General features: G+C 45.2%; 1 protein-coding gene across 1 annotated transcript in view; it reads left to right on the forward strand.

Annotated features, from left to right (window-relative positions):
• The window catches only part of gabbr1a (gamma-aminobutyric acid (GABA) B receptor, 1a), a 64,207-nt gene extending 62,806 nt beyond the window's left edge, over positions 1-1,401 (forward strand). Inside the window, exons 24-25 of the mRNA XM_084051771.1 lie at positions 443-586; positions 1,106-1,401. Of these exons, the coding sequence (XP_083907897.1) occupies positions 443-586; positions 1,106-1,390 (429 nt within the window). The 3' untranslated portion in view covers positions 1,391-1,401. The remainder of the gene's footprint in view (positions 1-442; positions 587-1,105) is intronic.
• Positions 1,402-1,618: the final 217 nt, after the last annotated feature.

Here is a 1,618-nt window from a genome sequence, read left to right on the forward strand (position 1 = left end):
TGGTCACCCTTCCTTCGTATATTTTTGGACTTCCTCCTTTCCCTGCTCCGTCTGATGCTTAACCCATTAAGACTATATAAATATACGACTCTATAAATGCCTTCTAAATCAGTGGTTCTCACACTTTAAATATTTTTCAAAGAAATTCAAAAATGTACAGATGTACAAGCTTGCTGTGAGCTTGTACATCTGCTATTTTTTAATAGCCAACGCTAAAATCTAAAATTACACAGATGCTTTCCCGGTTTTAATGGGTTAAATTATACTTGGTTACACGCCGGTGTCGGTCCGCCAAAAATAAGCGATCTGCAAGCTCACAACGTGTCACGATCCGATGCGTTGTGGGCTTATATAGGTCACCTATTTTCGTCATGTGACACCAGTGCACAACTTATCAGGCTTGAGTCCCGTTTATTGACTTCCTGCTACTGTGTTGGATCAGATGCGTCGACTGATCACCCGCGGAGAGTGGCAGTCAGAGCAACAGGACACCCTGAAGACCGGCTCCTCCACCAACAACAATGACGAGGAGAAGTCCAGGCAGCTGGAGAGAGAGAACAGGGAACTGCAGAAGATCATTCAGGAGGTAAAGTGCATACATTGTTCACCCATGTACGCACAGTGGGGGAATGTAACTAAGTACATTTACTCAAGTACTGTGCTTAAGTACAATTTTGAGGCGTTTGTACCAATTTCCAATACTTTTAATTATTTTTTCTTAATTAATAAATTATTCTATTACATGCATTAACCACTTCAGCCCTATTTTATACATAGGCTATTTGAAAATAGCCGATCTACAAGCTCAGAACACGTCGCAGCACGACGCGTTGTGAGCTTGTAGATCGGTTATTTTCAAACATTTTGGTACTTTTACTTTTGGTACTTTAAGTATATTTTGATGCCAATACTTTTGTACTTTAAACATTTTGAGCACAGGCCTTTTAATTGTAACAGAGTATTTTTATATTGTGCTATTGCTACTTTTACTTAAGTAAAATATCTGAGTACTTCTTCCACCACTGTATATGCATACGCATGATGCACTAAAACAAGTGTATGGACCTCATCCAAATGGAACTTTGCGTCTTTTGCGTTTTCATAGAAAGAGGAGAGGGTCTCGGCACTCCGCAACCAGCTGGCCGAGAGGCAAGCCCTGCGCAACCGCAGACGACCCTCGACGGGCCAGAACCAGAACCACGACACACCTCCGCCCTCGTCCCAACCGGACCCCAAATCCCTGCTTCCCCCGCCCGGATACCCCAACCCCACCACAGACAATCACGCGCTCCCGCCCTCCTTCTCCAACTCTTCCAACGTCTACCAGGCAGACAGCAAGATGACCCGCAACCACTGTCACAACAGTCAGATCCCCCTGCTGTATAAATAAAGCCAACCCCTGAGGGATAAGGGGGGGGGGGGGGGGGGTAGGGGGCGCAGCACATCACGCAGAAGGGACACAAACACAGGGGACACTGTGACTCACTTGTTTTTTTCGGTGATGAGCACAATGGCAATGTTTTCGTAACGGCGCGGAAGCACAAATACAATAGGCTAATAGGAGTGCTTTACACTTTGCAGCTATTGGGAGAATTCACGCAGATAACACCCGCGCTCA

This window comes from Gymnoscopelus microlampas, assembly GCF_963454915.1.
Source record: "Gymnoscopelus microlampas genome assembly, chromosome: 3".
In the NCBI taxonomy this organism is placed as follows: Eukaryota; Metazoa; Chordata; class Actinopteri; order Myctophiformes; family Myctophidae; genus Gymnoscopelus; species Gymnoscopelus microlampas.